Raw genomic sequence first — 14,047 nt, 5'->3', positions numbered from 1 at the left:
AAACTGCAACCGAGGTACATGCCCTTAGCGGGAACCGAACCCGGGTCTCTCGGGACCGCAGGCCGACGCTCTAACTGCTGACCCAAAACGGCCAGGGCTAATTTTGCCCATTTTAAAATGAAGTTATTGTTTTGTTGTTGTTGAGTTGTAGGGGTTCTTTATATATTCTGGATACTAGACCCTTGTAAGATATATGATTTGCATATATATTGTCTCCTGTTCTTTGGGTGCCTTTTGTTCTGTTGATAGTGTCCTTTGATTGTAAAAGTTTTTAATTTTGATCAAGTCCAACTTACCTACTTTTTCTTTTGTTGCCTGTGGTTTTGGTGTCATCTCCAGGAAATAACTGTTAAATCCATTGCCATGAAACTTTTACTCTGTTTTCTTCTAAAAGTTTTAGTTTTTGGTCTTATGTTTAGGTCTATAATCTCTCCTAAGATTTTTAACATAAACTGATATGCATGTCTCAAGGCTTTGTTTGACTCTAAAGTCAGAAAACTAAATTCATACTAATGATAATCATCAGAATCATAATATTTGTTGCCAATGCGTAAAAGTTTTTAATTTTGATCGTCCAACTTATCTACTTTTTCTAAGTGCAATGGAGATCAAAATCATTAACTTTGGTGTCAATATAATCTGAGTCCTAATATACCTGCCACTTAATAGTTGTATAGCTTGCCTTTAAAATGGGGGTGATAATTGTAGTAATTAACTGAGGATTGTTATAAAGATTAAATGAGAGCATACACATAAAACATTCTGTACTATGCCTAGGGTATAGTAAGAGACCAAGAAATGTGAAAAACCATACTATTATTTAGAACCTGTGAAACTGAAGTAGAAAAAAATCTGTTAGATGCAAATAAGTTTGTTTTGGAACCAGAGAGGTAATTTCTTGAATATGTGGGTGTCTTATATTCTTTAGTATGTCCTATGGTCTGGCTAGGCCATTGTTACCTTCCATATTTGCATTTATGGGTGAAGAGTGGAATAATCTTCCTCTGCTGCTTGGAGGTTTTAGAACCATATGATGTGTGGTATTTGTTGGTTTCTATGTTTATCTCCTTCACAGATATTTATTGACTTTTGTGTACTAGGCTGTAAAGCATTTAGGGTACAGAAATGAAAAGACAGGGTTCTTGCCTTCAAGAAACTCATACTATATGTATTTTTAAATACGTTTTTATTGATTTTTTTTAGAGAGGAAGGGAGAGAGAGAGAGAAACATCAATGTGAGGGAGAAATGTCAATTGGCTGCCTCCTGCAGGCACCCCACTGGAGATCAAGCCTGCAACCTGGGCATGTGTCCTAACTGGAAACAAACCGGGACCTCTCAGTCCATGGGACAGCACTCATTCCACTGAGCCACACCAGCTGAGCAAACTCATACTGTTGAAGGGCAGATTCCTAAACAGATGGTAATCATACAGTGTGGCAGGAATGTGAAGAGAAGATTGTTTCAAGTTCAGGCAAAGGAACAATATCTCTGAAAGGTTCTTCAGGCACCAGGACTGGTGAATGTCAATTGCTTCCTGAATGTTTTCTGAAGGACTAAAAGAATGGCACCCAAGCAAGCTGTCTAATAAAAAGCAGAGCTGTCACCTATCTCTGGTAAGTCTGGTGAGATACCCAATACCTGGACTTAGATTTCTGGTCCATAATTTGAGAAGCCATGCTTTGAGACTCTGGATCTTTGGAAAGAGCTTTTACTATGGCTACTTTATCCAGCATATGAGGAGCATAGACCTGCTAAAAGGTTTATCTCATTTCTGCCAATCTGGAGTTTTCAAAGGTAAAATATGGGAGAAGGTAGCTGATTATCAGATCAGGTCAAATTCCAGTTCACCTATCCTCAAAGCTTGTGATCTGTACTGTAGCACTTTGCTCAGGGAGATTCTAAGCATACAGGAATCGCTGAACTGATGGGAGACTCCATGGAGAATCTTTGCGGAAAGAACCAACCCTGCAACCTGAGTCATCAGGTGCAAATCTTTAATTAATGCAGCCACAGCCTAGCTAAGATTCTCTCCAGCAACTCCATCACTCTGGGAAATGGCTCTGCATCAGGTCTGAGGGCTCTGAGGAGACTAGCAGGCAAAGTCTTCCAAAAGTAGTGGTGGGGACCCAGCAAAGGCAGTAGTGTGCAGAGTACACAGTGGCTTAGCCATGCAGCAGGATGACTGGAGCTACAGGCTCTGTGCAGAAAGGCTGAATATTGGAAATGGATTTACTCAGTCAATGAGAATACCTACTTGGGTCAATTCAATTTCAAGCCTAATTGAAATGGTCCCTGGTCAAATACTATCGAAAAAGTTGGCCATTGAGTTCCAAAGTGATATATTAAATAAATATAGCAAGGTCTGGAGGGAGCTGGCTTTCCTGAAGCTGACATTTACTGTGTGCTGGGTCTGTTTTCAAAATTCTCAGGCATGTATGGCTCTATTTGTTGTTTTAGTGGAGAAGGGACAAATAATTGGGTATGTTCTTCACCATAAAAGTAAAAGGAACATTATTCTTTCTCTTCAGATCTACTAAAAGACAAATTCTAACTTAGAGACCTTGATTCTGAGATCTAAATGCCCAGAATCTACTTGTTTAGTATCTTACTTTCCCCATTGTCAATGTGGGTGATGCAGTCAAGATGTGGCCAGAGCCCTGGTCCAGCAATCACAGCCCTAGTGCTCTATCTGGACTCTAACACTAATAGACTGGGAGATCCTGAGTCTTTTCTGGCTTTCAGGGCTGGACTTGAAGAACTCTAAGAACTCCAAATAACCACCATAGTCTCATATTCCTGAAGCTAGTGATGGGTGACAGCATGTTCCTTGTAAATTATAAATGCTGAAAGGGGGAGCAATCTCTGTCCCTCAGTGGGCAAGCATTGGAGCTTTGGGAAGATCCAAAGAGAGGAAACTGATGCAAGTGCTACAACTTCAGAGTCAGAGTGGGAAATTATGCTTATCTTAATGAGTGGCTCAGCTGGAGGGGCTCTAATGGCCTGGGGAGAGGGTGGGAGGTGGGAGGGGTGAGATCTCAGCTCCAGGAGCCTGGCAGGCTAACTGCTATTTGCTAAATAGTGTCCATCCTTGTGGGGCCTGTTGTGGACAGTGACCCAGGTCTCCCAGGTGGAGGTCAGGCTGGACCTGGGCTGAGCTGGATGTGCAGCAGGTACAGAAGCTGGAGCTCCGGAACCCTATCAGCAGGATGGCTTTTTAGTTCATGAACAGTTTCCTCAACTTAATTGGCTCTCTGGGGCACTGGGACTCACACGGGGCACTGGGACTCACACTGTGCACCTCAGAACAGTACCTGTTACTGGGAGAGCAATTCCCTTGGCAGTAGGAAGGAGGCAGGCTATGTTTTTGGGGAAAGTCAGAGCTAGAATAGATTTGGTGAGGGAGGGAGTTCATTGTAGCTGTGATTGAAGGACGACAAGTCTTGGAGGGGTCTCTTGTTTGCTGGAACTCTCTCATTCAAGGAAGATCAGTCATGGTTGATATTGTGGAGGATGGAGAGCAGAAAAGACTCTTGGAGCTTATCTCTAACCCCTCGCTGCATAATTGGGGCATCAGGAGTCCAGAAAGGGCTAGAACCTGCTGAATGTTATATAACTGGTCACTTACAGAATCAGAAAAAATATCCAGCTCCCTTCCCTGCCAGTCCAGGGCTTGCCTTGGCTTGAAGGGCAATAGGAACTGGAGAGCCAGAGTAGGGACTCTGCTGTCCTTGGTTCCCCTACTGTGTTTCTGTCCAGGCCCAGTTGGAAATGGGGACAGTGGCTTTGCATGGAGTGTTTCAGGCTTTGACCCCTGTTTTAGGCTCTGCCTGGGGAAATTGGGTGGTATTTGGATCTGTGGGTGACATCAAGTAGGAATAGCTGTGTAGGAGCCAGGCAGAACCAGATAAATATGGCAGCGAATCCCAGTTAGGGGTAGTGTTAGGAGGAGGCACATGGCAGAGAGGCCAGGAGGAATAGGAGGGAGTTAATTTTGGCTAGAATATAGGATTGCTTGATGGAGAGAAGTGGGAACTTTGGAAAGGAAATTTAGGGCCACATTGTGATGGATCTCAACTAATTTAAACTATTCTGTAGACAGTGGGGAACCATCGAAGGTTCTTCGTCAGTGGAATATAGTCAAATCTGTATTTTTGAAAAGTCATTTTGCCTCACAAGAATGACTTGGAGGAGACAAGACAGGATGCAAGAAGACCTGCTAGGAGGTTCCTCCAGTTGTCCAGGCCATTGGTTCTAGATTACTGGTCTTGAACCAGAGCTGGTCCTGGATGCTTAAGAATTATTTGTGAAACTTTGTAGAAATATAGATTTCTGGTCCCACACCCATACCTAAGAGATTGGATTTGGTTGCTTTGGAATTTCTAACAAACCCTTTGGATTTGTGAATCACTGATCCATCAAGGCAATGGCTATGGGTGCCAGAGAAAGTAGGACACAAATCAGGTAGGATTTGGCAGCTGCCCTCTTCGTCCTCCTGTTACCTGTCTCTGTTTACGAGCCCATCCATTTGACTTCTTTTTCTTTACATACCCCCCCTCCCCCAATATCTTATTTTGGTTATATTATGTCGGTTCTCTTTGAGATGACTCTTCTGTCCCTTTCTTTCCATTTCTACCCTTGGTCAGGATCCCATTAATGCTCAGCTGCCCAAGCCTTCTCCCTGACTGCCTCTCTCTCTAGTCCATCAAGGTAGTCATAAAGCCAAGCTCTGTCTCTCTCCAGAACCTTTTTGGGCTGCTTTTACTTTTAGTACAAAGGCCAAGCTCCCTAGCTCCCTTCAGGAACTTACTCTTCTGCCAGTTTCCAAGCTCATTCTGTGTCACTCCCATCTGTGCTTTTGAAATTTTCCCGTACTCTGTACTTTTGCAATTATCTTGTACTTGTAGTCTTGCCCCATTCTAATATTTTTTGCTCCAGCCTGATCCTGTTTTTCCTTCCTTTTTTTCTCCCTGCTCCTGTATGATTGTATCTCCCTTGGGGGTGGAGTTAACTGCCAAGGGACACCTCCCAGGACCTTTGTGCATCATAAAATATGTTTCTTCTCCATCTGAAGTCCTAATCCTCCACTTGTGACGGACAATTGGTCACTATGGCAACTGACTGTGACGTCACAGGATAAGGACTTCAGGTGAAGTGGCAGGAGCAGGTGAGTGTGTAGGAGACAGATTTTAATGTCTGTCGAAGCCCCCCACCCCCACCCTCCTTCAGTGCTCGGGGCATAGAGGGATATCTCGGGCTCCTGCTGATTTTAAAAATGATGCGGTGAGAGTGTGTGCCTGGCATCTGCGTGCTGCAGCAGTGTGGGGCTGACAGAGTGTGTCAACTTGAGCTCTGGCTGTGCAGGCACCGCTGCTGCGTGAGCCTGTTACTCCATTCTGGGTTGCTATTTTGATACCCAGATTGCATCATTCTTCCTACGTATAAACAGGGGGTCCCCAGGGCCCTGCAGCTACTCACTTCTCCACCAACACTGTTGTTGTGATGAGCTCTATTTAAATGAGCTGCCGGATCCGGGCAGGTTCCAGCCATACATGAGCACTGTCATTTTGGGGAACATGGAGGGCTGAAGGATTTTTGGATCGAGTCCTAAAAGGCTGAGAGTGATGGCCTCCTGAGCTGAGCAGAGAGCGACAGAGCTAGTTCCTGAAAGTTGAAAATCTCCTTTTCTTCCTTCTGAGCTTCTATTCCAAGGCACCCAGAGGATTAGGAAGGAGCTGCAGCTAGGAAGAGAGTCGCCTCTTTGAGGTCTCCCTCTTGCTGTTCAGTTTGGGAAAATTGCTGCAGAGCCTTCGAGATAAACAGGAACAGGAGGAGCCAACCAAGCCTTTTCTTGCAGCAGCATCTCAGGTGAGCTGAAGAAATGCAACCCTGGCTGAGGATGCATCAGAGAAAGGAGGAGAGGATCCAGGCTGCTCCCCTACCCCACCCAGTACCCAGCCCCCTGGGGCTTAGGCCCTGCAGCCCAGCTGGCTGCAGCATGCTGGGTGGGTGTTCCTGGGCTCTTGGTAAGCACCATCCTCTGGGGCCTGTGGTGGGCTCACCTGTCGCTCTTCTGACTTCTCTCCTAGGTGTTGCTCTAATCACAGGGCAGCAAGGGCCACAGGTAAGCCTGCTGGCAGCCAGGGGCAGGAGCAGCAGTCACTCGGGATCCAAATCTGTCTTTCTAGCAGGGACTGGGCATCTGGGGAGTGGATGCAACATATTTCTCAGAGTGCTGCTCTGAGCTATGGGCTAGCTAGAGAGAGGAAGCCTTCAGGGGCTTGTGTGGTGGGGGTCTTAGCTGATGCCCAGTACCCTGAAGCTGACCTTGGGTGGCAGGACTGGAATGGTTAGTGAGGATGGCCAGCCCACCAGAGGATACAACTAGAGTGTTTTTTCTCCTTGTACAGTCTCAGAGAGGCATAGGGAGATAGAATGTCTTACTTGTAGTTACAGAGGTAATCAGGGACTGCTCATACCATCTTTGTTTTACAAGGGCTCTGTGGTATTTAGCTAAGTTCCTTCCTTTCTCTGGGCAAGATGAGCAGTGAAAAAAGCTAGGTCTGTCCAGCTTTGGTTTTACAGGTGAGACCTGTCTGCTTCAGAGGATGCCACTGGCCTTGTTAGAGTCAGAGCTTGGGCCCCAGCTACAAAGTTTCATGGAGCCCTAGATAAGAGCTGTAGAATGAAGGACTTCTTAACCCTCAGAGGATTGGTTACTTAGCACTGAGCTCAGGCTTATACACCTGTGGTATTTGTCCCTACCTGGTGGGCTGAGCTGACCCAATGCTAGCTTTCTGAGATCACTTTGGCATTTCTGTCCACCCCAGCCCCCTGGTGCTCAGGTTGCCTTGACTCTGCTGTTCATGTCTGAAGGGTGGACTACCCCATCTTGGCCCCCTCCCTTGCTGCCTCACTAAGTCCTGGGCTCAGCACACAGTCTAGGACCCTGTAGTAGCCTTGTATTGCCAAATCTCAGGCTGTACTCTAAGCCAGCTCATCGGTGCTTCCTTGGAGCTGGGGCTTAGGGAGGCAAAATGTCTGACAACTCACTGCCAACCCCCAGGGGACCTAGGTATCAGGATACCCTTCTGTATGTTGAACATCTGGCATTTGCTCTTCTCTGTCAGAGAAGTAAATGCATCACAGTTGCAGATTCTTTAGCATTTTGGAGCCTCTTTAAAACTGGGTGAGCCTGCCTTTCTCAGCTGCCAGGTAGAGGAGACAGAGCGATCAGGTTCAGCCACAGGGAAAGGGGTACTCTGTCTAAGGGGTCCTCAGACTCGGTTGTATATTGCAGTCACCCAGGGAATTTTTAAAAGTACTGATGCCTGGATCCTATCACTCGAAACTCTGATTTAATTGATATGGTATGTGGACTGGACATCAGGATGTTTAAAAGTGCCTTGTATGATTCAGATATATAACAAAGTGTGGGAAACACTGGTCTGTAGAATGAAACTGCCCTCAGATTTATTTTCTCCAGAAAAACTCTCTTCACTTGCCTTTTTTCAAAGATCATATTTCTTAAAACTTTAAGCATAGCTGGGGCTGCTTTCAGTTTCTTCTGGATTCCCAGGTCGAGAGCTGATTCCATGCCATCATTAGAGTCTGATCATTATTATGAAATCTTTTACTTATAATTAAAGTATTTAGTTGATCAACATAAAATTACCTTTTTTATTTACACTTGGATTAGAGAGGAGCCTAGCATAGTGAAAAGGGCTGGGCTTTAGAGACAGACAGACTTGGGTTTCTTTTTTTTTTAAATCCTTACTCAAGGATATTTTTCTATTTATTTTCAGGTAGAATGGGAGGGGGGAGAGAGAGAGAGGGAGAGGAAGAGGGATAAAGAAAGAAACACCGATGTGAGAGAGAGACATCAATTTGTTGCCTCCCACACGACCCTGACCAGGGCCAGTAGATGAACCACAACCAAGGTATGTGCCCTTGACTGGAATCGAACCTGTGACTCTTTGGTCCATGGGCCAAAACTCTAACCGCTGAGCCAAACTAGCCAGGGCCAGACTTGGGTTTCAGTTGTAGTTCTGCCCTTGCATTGTATGATCTTTGATGAGTGGCTACTTCTTGGAGCCTCAGTCCCTCCAACTATGAAGTGGGGATATTGCCTACATCTCAGAGGTGGTTTGATGATTAAATGAGATAACACAAGTAAAGTGCCTGATAACACGGGAAGTGGTGATAAAAGAGTAATTTGTACCACATATCCCAGGGACCAGAAGTGCTCACTTTCACAATAGACTGACTGAATATCCTTGGATTTCAGAGCCACTCTACCAGGCTGCTAGGTCTCCAGGAGGACCCCTGGTGCCTGTGACTTCTTCATTCTTCATTCTGGAAGCAGAAGCCCCACCTCCTGTGGGGATAGTTGTGTGGCCTTTGGACCATTTCTTACAGTTGATATTTCTGTGTATGAAATAGAACCTCAAGGCAGTTACTTGAATAATTTGAATAGAAAAAAGCAATATATCTAAATAATATTTTATGTAACATGTAATTTTAACATGTGTTAATAGCTAAATTAATGTTAAATATTATAAGTAGATGTTTGATCATTTTACATATATAACATAGCCCTAAGAGTTCATGTATTCCACATGTCTTTAAAACTTTTGTTTTGGTATCTTCATTGAAAAATGAGGAATTCTCTTTAAAAAGAAAAGCTCAAGGTCGACACAGCTTGATGGGGTTAGGGACCTTCTGGACAAAGTGTTGTGACACAGAGAACACATGCCCTGTGTGTTCACTCTGGGCCCCACAGTCTCCTGGGGACCTGCTCGCACCCCTGCCATGATTCTCCATTCCTGTTGTCTACTGCAGCAGCCCTTCTTCACATGGGCCAAGCCCACAAGCTTGTCTCTGGACTTGCGGACTTGATAGCCAGGACGCTGTTTGGCTGTCTGTGCCTTCCCATCTTGCCCAGGGGAATATTTCTGAAGCCTGGCTAAAATAGGCAGAAGAAGAGGGTTGGATAATTCATACTTCTCTGATATTCCCATTTCCCTCATTTTAAGCATGTAGAAAGTACGGTTCAGAGAAAGGGAGTCACGTACCTAAGGTTACACAGATAGTGCCAGTCTTGGGCCTGGAACCCACATCTCCCAATTTCCAGTCTTTCCCAAGTACCACAGCCCTGCTCTGGGTCAGACCTGATTCATTTATCCTCTTGGGATGGATTTTTTCTATCACCCTAAAACTTCCACATGGCTTCTTACTACTTTCAGTGGCTTTGAGTACAAGGAATACAGGTGGAATACTCAAACCCAAAAGAAACATAATTGTCTAATTTGCTAAAAATCATGCAATGTTTTTTAGTACCAATTGTGGATTATTTTTGTGTAGAGACATATAAACAGATAATTAAAATGCAAGGTGATATTTGTTACACTAGAAGGATGTTCATGATGGTGTGGGGACTCAGAAGAGGGAATAAATAACTTATCCGGAGGGAAATCAACCCTGCTTCTCAAAGGTAGAACAATTGGAACAGGTTTGAGAGGATGAATAGGAGTTTATCTGAAAAGGAGGCGAGTAAGAAAGAGTATTTCAGGGAGAGGGAAGAGCACTTTTACAGTTATGCAAAATTTGGTGTATTCAGGAGCTAGCAGAGATTTGGCATGGCAAGGACATACATAGGGTGTGTGGCAGATGAAGCTGGAGATGCAACTAGAGAGAGAGAAGGCCAGCTTGGAAAGGACCTGTGAACCAAGATGAGGATTTGGGCCTTTGAGGCAAAGGGAGGTGGAGGATATGTGATAAGGACTTCTCTGATCTATTCAGTTATTTCTCTTTTTTCCTGATGCTAATGAGGCTGTGTTAGTATGACTAATGTGTGGGCCTCTGGTACCAGGGAGTTGGGAGCCTGTGGAAATTTTCAATGATTAGAGCAGCATTTCTGACCTAGGGGTAGATGAGTAGGGTCTCCCCAGGGTGAGACAAATGGAAGGGAGGAACAGTCACTTGATTCCCCTGGACAAGGCCACCTGTGGGGAGCATCTTTCTCCACTCTGGCCACTGTTCTTGATGGGCAGGAGACTAGGAGATTCCATATCCAGTTCTGTCCATGGTTCTGTGAAGATTGGGGGAGGTTTTTAAATTTTGGGGGGTTGCGGGGAGTGAAAGGAGAAAGAGTATTAAACTATTATTTTTCATGATTTTGTGGATTTTAATTTTTCCAGCTCCATCCATTAATTTTTGCTTCATAATAAACCACTTCAAAACTTCATGGTTAAAACAACAATTAAACTTTAATTTATGATTCTACAGGTTGCTATTTGGGCTGGGATTCTCAGCTGGGTTGAGCTGGGCTTGGCTAATCTCAACTGTGCTCACGCCTGTGTCTGGGTTCAGCTGGTGAGTCAGTGGGAGTGAACTGGCTTATGATGGCTTCAGGTGGGACACCTGAGACAGCTGAGGCCCTCTCCGAATGGCTTCTCATCTTCCAGCAGTCTTACCTGAGGTTGTTCATGTGGCACTCTTAGAGTTTCTGAGAGCAAGAGCAAAGCCATACAAAGCCACGGGAGGTTTAGGCTTAGAACTTGTCCAGTGTCACTTTTGCTGCGTTCTGTTGGTCAAAGAAGATCAGGAGCCAGCCTGGCTTCAAAGGGTGGAGACCAGACTCAGTCTTCTAGTGGTTGGGATTACAAAGGCACAGACACACAGAGGGGAAGAGTTTGTGGCCATTTTTCAGTTTACCTCTCAGACTATGTGATTTTCATCATCTGGGAGAGTCATTACCATCATGAATGGAATATGAGAAATGTTTTGAATTCAAAGTCAACATTCATAGATGATCATGTGCTTTCTCAAGTATTATCTAATTTGATTCCCACAGCAACTCTTGTTTTCCCTTTCTATTTCACATACGAAGATACTGGGCACAGAGGAGTTAAGTGAGTTTAAGTGACTTGCCAACCAAGGTCATGGGGTGGTAAACCTGGTGTTCGAACTTACATTGTCTAACTGTAAGTCTAGAGCAACTGCCATTGTACCCTTTTGATTATTTGAGGATAGAAGACTGGTGGTACTGCAGCATTCACTGCCATAGGCAGCCCCTTTCATGTCGTTCTTATCCGGGCACAGGCACCTGGTCTTGCTCATGAGGCTCATTTCCTTGAACCTGGTGAGCTGATTGTGCTTGGGGTGGGCCTGAAGAGCACTATAGTCTCCAGGGGGGCAGTCTGATGCTGTATATATAGTTCAGGAGCCCGTTATGCTGAGGAACGTTTTGGAGATGGTTGCATTTCTCTGGTAAGAGGGGGTTAGGACGAGATATTCATGTTCACAGGTGAAACATACATATATGTGATGCACCCAACATGGACTAACTGGAGAAGGCCCAATAAAAGCTCTCTAAGCCCCAGGGGCAGACCACTTGGTCTTGACAGTACCAAGAGAAAAATACCTCCTAGATGAGCAGTTAGGAAGGCCTTGCCTTTCTCTGGTTAGGGCCTTTTGGAAGCTCTGGTTTTAAGATCTTGAAAGTAATTCTGCTACCCGGTAACCTTAATGGCTGGAGCTGTGCTCTAGGCTACACGGATTCCCTGGAGCTTAGCCATTAATGGGAACTGGGCTCTTAGGGTTGTGGAAAGAGGAATGGGAACAGCAGAAGGCACCCAATTATCAGAACCAGAGTAGGGTTGGGCCTGTAGTAGAATGGTGTGTGGAAGGGGGAAGAAGGTAGGATCAGGCAAAGATAAAGATGTAAAGAGGTGTGTAGGGCACGTGCCTAATCGGGTGGTCATGTTTACAATATCTAGATGGAAAGTACAGGCTATGGCGTCAAACATACTTCATTTGGCACAAATGGTATTGGCACATACCTTGGTGTTGTGTATTAGAAAGCCTCATGTCCAGGCCTTATGTATAATCTGCCATGTTGACCTGACTCTGCTGTCTTTTTTCCCCTTCCCAGAGCTCATCTCCTGTCCTGGGTGTAAGCGAGTGTACCCTACCAGGGATGTAACTGAACATTTTTTTCTGCAGTACTTTTCTGCTGGGCAATTCAAGATGGCCAGGGTAAGTCAGGACAAGCAAAGAAACAGCTGATCCTTTTCAGAAATCTGTGGGGCCCTGTACATAAGTCTGTCTATTTATTTATCATTCCATCAAACTTGTTACCCCACTGTCAGTCTGCCTAATTAATCATCCGTCCATCCGTCCGTCCGTCTGTCCTTCTATGCATCTATCCAGAAAAGAATGAAAATGTTTCAGAAAGCAAAATGGGAGTGTTTTCCTCTGTCTTACAGTTCTTTTTTTTTATTTTTATCCTCACCTGAGGACATTTTCCCATCTTTTGTTCAGACAGAGTGGGAGGGAGAGAGAGGAAGAGAGAGAGAAAGAGAGAAACATTGATGTGAAAGGGACACATCAAGTGGCTGCCACCTGCACAGCCAACCAGGGCCAAGGACAAACTGCAACCGAGGCACACGTCCCCAGTGGGAACCGAACCCGGGTCTCTCTAGACCACAGGCCAACGCTCCAACCGCTGAGCCAAACCGGCCAGGGCTGTCTTACAGTTCTTATCAAAAAATATCAGTATTGAGCTTGCATTTTCTTTTTTCTCCCCCTGAGTTGAAACTCATGCACCAGCCTGGGTTAAATGGGTTCATCAATCTTGCCTGAATTTAACAAGTAATACCTTTAACCCGAGTTCCTGAAATTTCACCTGACTCACTGACTGGTTCTCTCTCCAGTCCTTTCTCCACTAGGGTACCCTAACCACTACATTTTATTCATTTGCCATTTTACTTATTTGCTCCTGTATCTGAGTCTTACTGAATATATTACCTGTGCTAGGCCCTGTACTTGGTGCTAGGCAGACAGACCCATGTTCTCTACCCTCAAGGAATTCACAGTTTAATTAGTAAAACTTGTATACGCCTCCCCACCCCCCACCCCCAATGTGTTTTCTGGATGCCAGTGTGAGGAGAAAGCTGTTAGAATCTACATCAGTTTAGTGGCCTATATTATTCAGGAACAGACAGACTAATTTTTTCCAAATCTCTTCTTCATGTGCTTCACATCAGCCCTGCAAGGTATTTACTGACCAAAATGAATGGACATTTGGCCTAGGGAGGACTGGGTACTATTGGGCCCAGCAGGCTTCAGTTGTAGAAACAGCTCTGAGTGTTGGTCTATGCTTGGTCTTTCCTGGCTGTGTACAATCATCTCTCTGTAGTACACCACACCATTGGCTTCCTCCTCTCTGCAGGCACGTTGAACTTTCTGTTCCTGCTTTTCCACTTTCCTCCCTTGTCTGCCTGGTAAACTACTGATCATTCCATATGCAACTCAGATGTCACCTCTTTATGAAACCTTTCCTGGCCTCTCCTAGACTGAGCTCCTGGATTCTTCTCTTTGTTTCCTTAGTGCTTGGTGCATAGTTTATCACAGCGTTACTCCTGTCAAGGCTGTGTACCTTATTTGTTTGGGTGTCCTCATCTTCAGCACAGTACATGTGTTAATAGCCCCTGAGGCCACTATTCTTTTAGTCACAAAGGTTGCTTTTCTTTACAAGCCCCCACATGTCAGTCACTCCCAGGCAGCTCTCCAAATGGACTGCACTCCAAACTAGTGGAGGAACAGCTCTGCAGGACCCAGTCACTAGAGCACTTAGCACCCATAGAGGCAGATCCCAGAAAGGATATTGTCATTAACTTTGGAACTCTCTGCTTCCAGAACTGCTCTGAGTGCAAGGAGAAGAGGGCGGCACACATCCTTTGTACCTACTGCAACCGCTGGCTGTGCAGCTCCTGCACCGAGGAGCACCGGCATGGCCCTGCTCCTGGGGGGCCGCTCTTCTCCCGGGCCCAGAAGGGGTCTCCAGGTATCATTTTTCCACTCCCCACCAGCTCACATGCCCTTAAGCAGTGCTGAACCCTAAAATCCTGAGAGAAGAGCTCTCTGATGTTGTTTCCCAGCTGGGAATAGGGGTGGGTTCAGAGCCTTTCCCAAAGGAAGCTGTCTCCTCCAGAGTCACAGTCACAGTGTAAGTCACTCTGGGCTCTTCCTGTGGCAGGTGGGAGA

General features: G+C 45.4%; 1 protein-coding gene across 1 annotated transcript in view; it reads left to right on the top strand.

The window, feature by feature from the left end:
* TRIM66 (tripartite motif containing 66) overlaps window positions 1-14,047 on the top strand; it is a 49,802-nt gene that overhangs the window by 10,959 nt on the left and 24,796 nt on the right. The window contains exons 3-4 of the mRNA XM_036258771.1: window positions 11,934-12,037; window positions 13,700-13,847. Coding sequence (XP_036114664.1) covers window positions 11,934-12,037; window positions 13,700-13,847 — 252 coding nt within the window. The remainder of the gene's footprint in view (window positions 1-11,933; window positions 12,038-13,699; window positions 13,848-14,047) is intronic.

This window comes from Molossus molossus, unplaced genomic scaffold (genome assembly GCF_014108415.1).
Source record: "Molossus molossus isolate mMolMol1 unplaced genomic scaffold, mMolMol1.p scaffold_m16_p_13, whole genome shotgun sequence".
Lineage (NCBI taxonomy): Eukaryota > Metazoa > Chordata > Mammalia > Chiroptera > Molossidae > Molossus > Molossus molossus.
The sequence above is the reverse complement of the archived record's forward strand: the minus strand, read 5'-3'. Positions and strand labels throughout refer to the sequence as shown.